Here is a 439-nt window from a genome sequence, read left to right as displayed (position 1 = left end):
GCGGGAGATCCCGGCAGGCCTGCCAGGCAACGCCACCCAGCTCTTCTTCGTGGAGACGGCCCTGAGCAGCATCCACGGCGGGGCCCTGGGCTCCAGCACCACCCTCACCAAGCTTGTCTTCCTCAACAACAACATTCAGGAGCTGGAGGCTGGAGCTTTTCAGGGGCTACCCAGCCTCGTTGAGCTGGAGGTGTCGGGCAACCCCTTGCCAGCAGTCAGCCCGGGGGTGCTGGTGGGACTGCCCAGCCTCACCAAGCTCTCCCTGGGTGCCAATGCCATCCGCTCCCTGCAGCCGGGGCTCTTTGCTGCTGCCTGCCACCTGCAAGACTTGCGCTTGCCAGGGAACAAGATTGAGGCACTACCCCCCGGCATCTTCCACCCGCTCCGGCACCTCCGGACCCTGGACCTCTCGCAGAATGTGCTGGTGAAGCTGACGGCT

The 439-nt window shown here is 65.1% G+C and overlaps 1 protein-coding gene across 1 annotated transcript in view; it reads left to right on the top strand.

Annotated features, from left to right (window-relative positions):
- Positions 1-439, top strand: part of LOC104497470 (carboxypeptidase N subunit 2-like) — a gene marked incomplete at its 3' end in the record, with an annotated part of 3,006 nt that overhangs the window by 1,398 nt on the left and 1,169 nt on the right. The window contains exon 4 of the mRNA XM_010140723.1: positions 18-424. Coding sequence (XP_010139025.1) covers positions 18-424 — 407 coding nt within the window. The remainder of the gene's footprint in view (positions 1-17; positions 425-439) is intronic.

This window comes from Buceros rhinoceros, unplaced genomic scaffold (genome assembly GCF_000710305.1).
Source record: "Buceros rhinoceros silvestris isolate BGI_N320 unplaced genomic scaffold, ASM71030v1 scaffold21917, whole genome shotgun sequence".
Classification (NCBI taxonomy): Eukaryota; Metazoa; Chordata; class Aves; order Bucerotiformes; family Bucerotidae; genus Buceros; species Buceros rhinoceros.
This window is presented reverse-complemented; position numbering and strand designations above follow the sequence as displayed.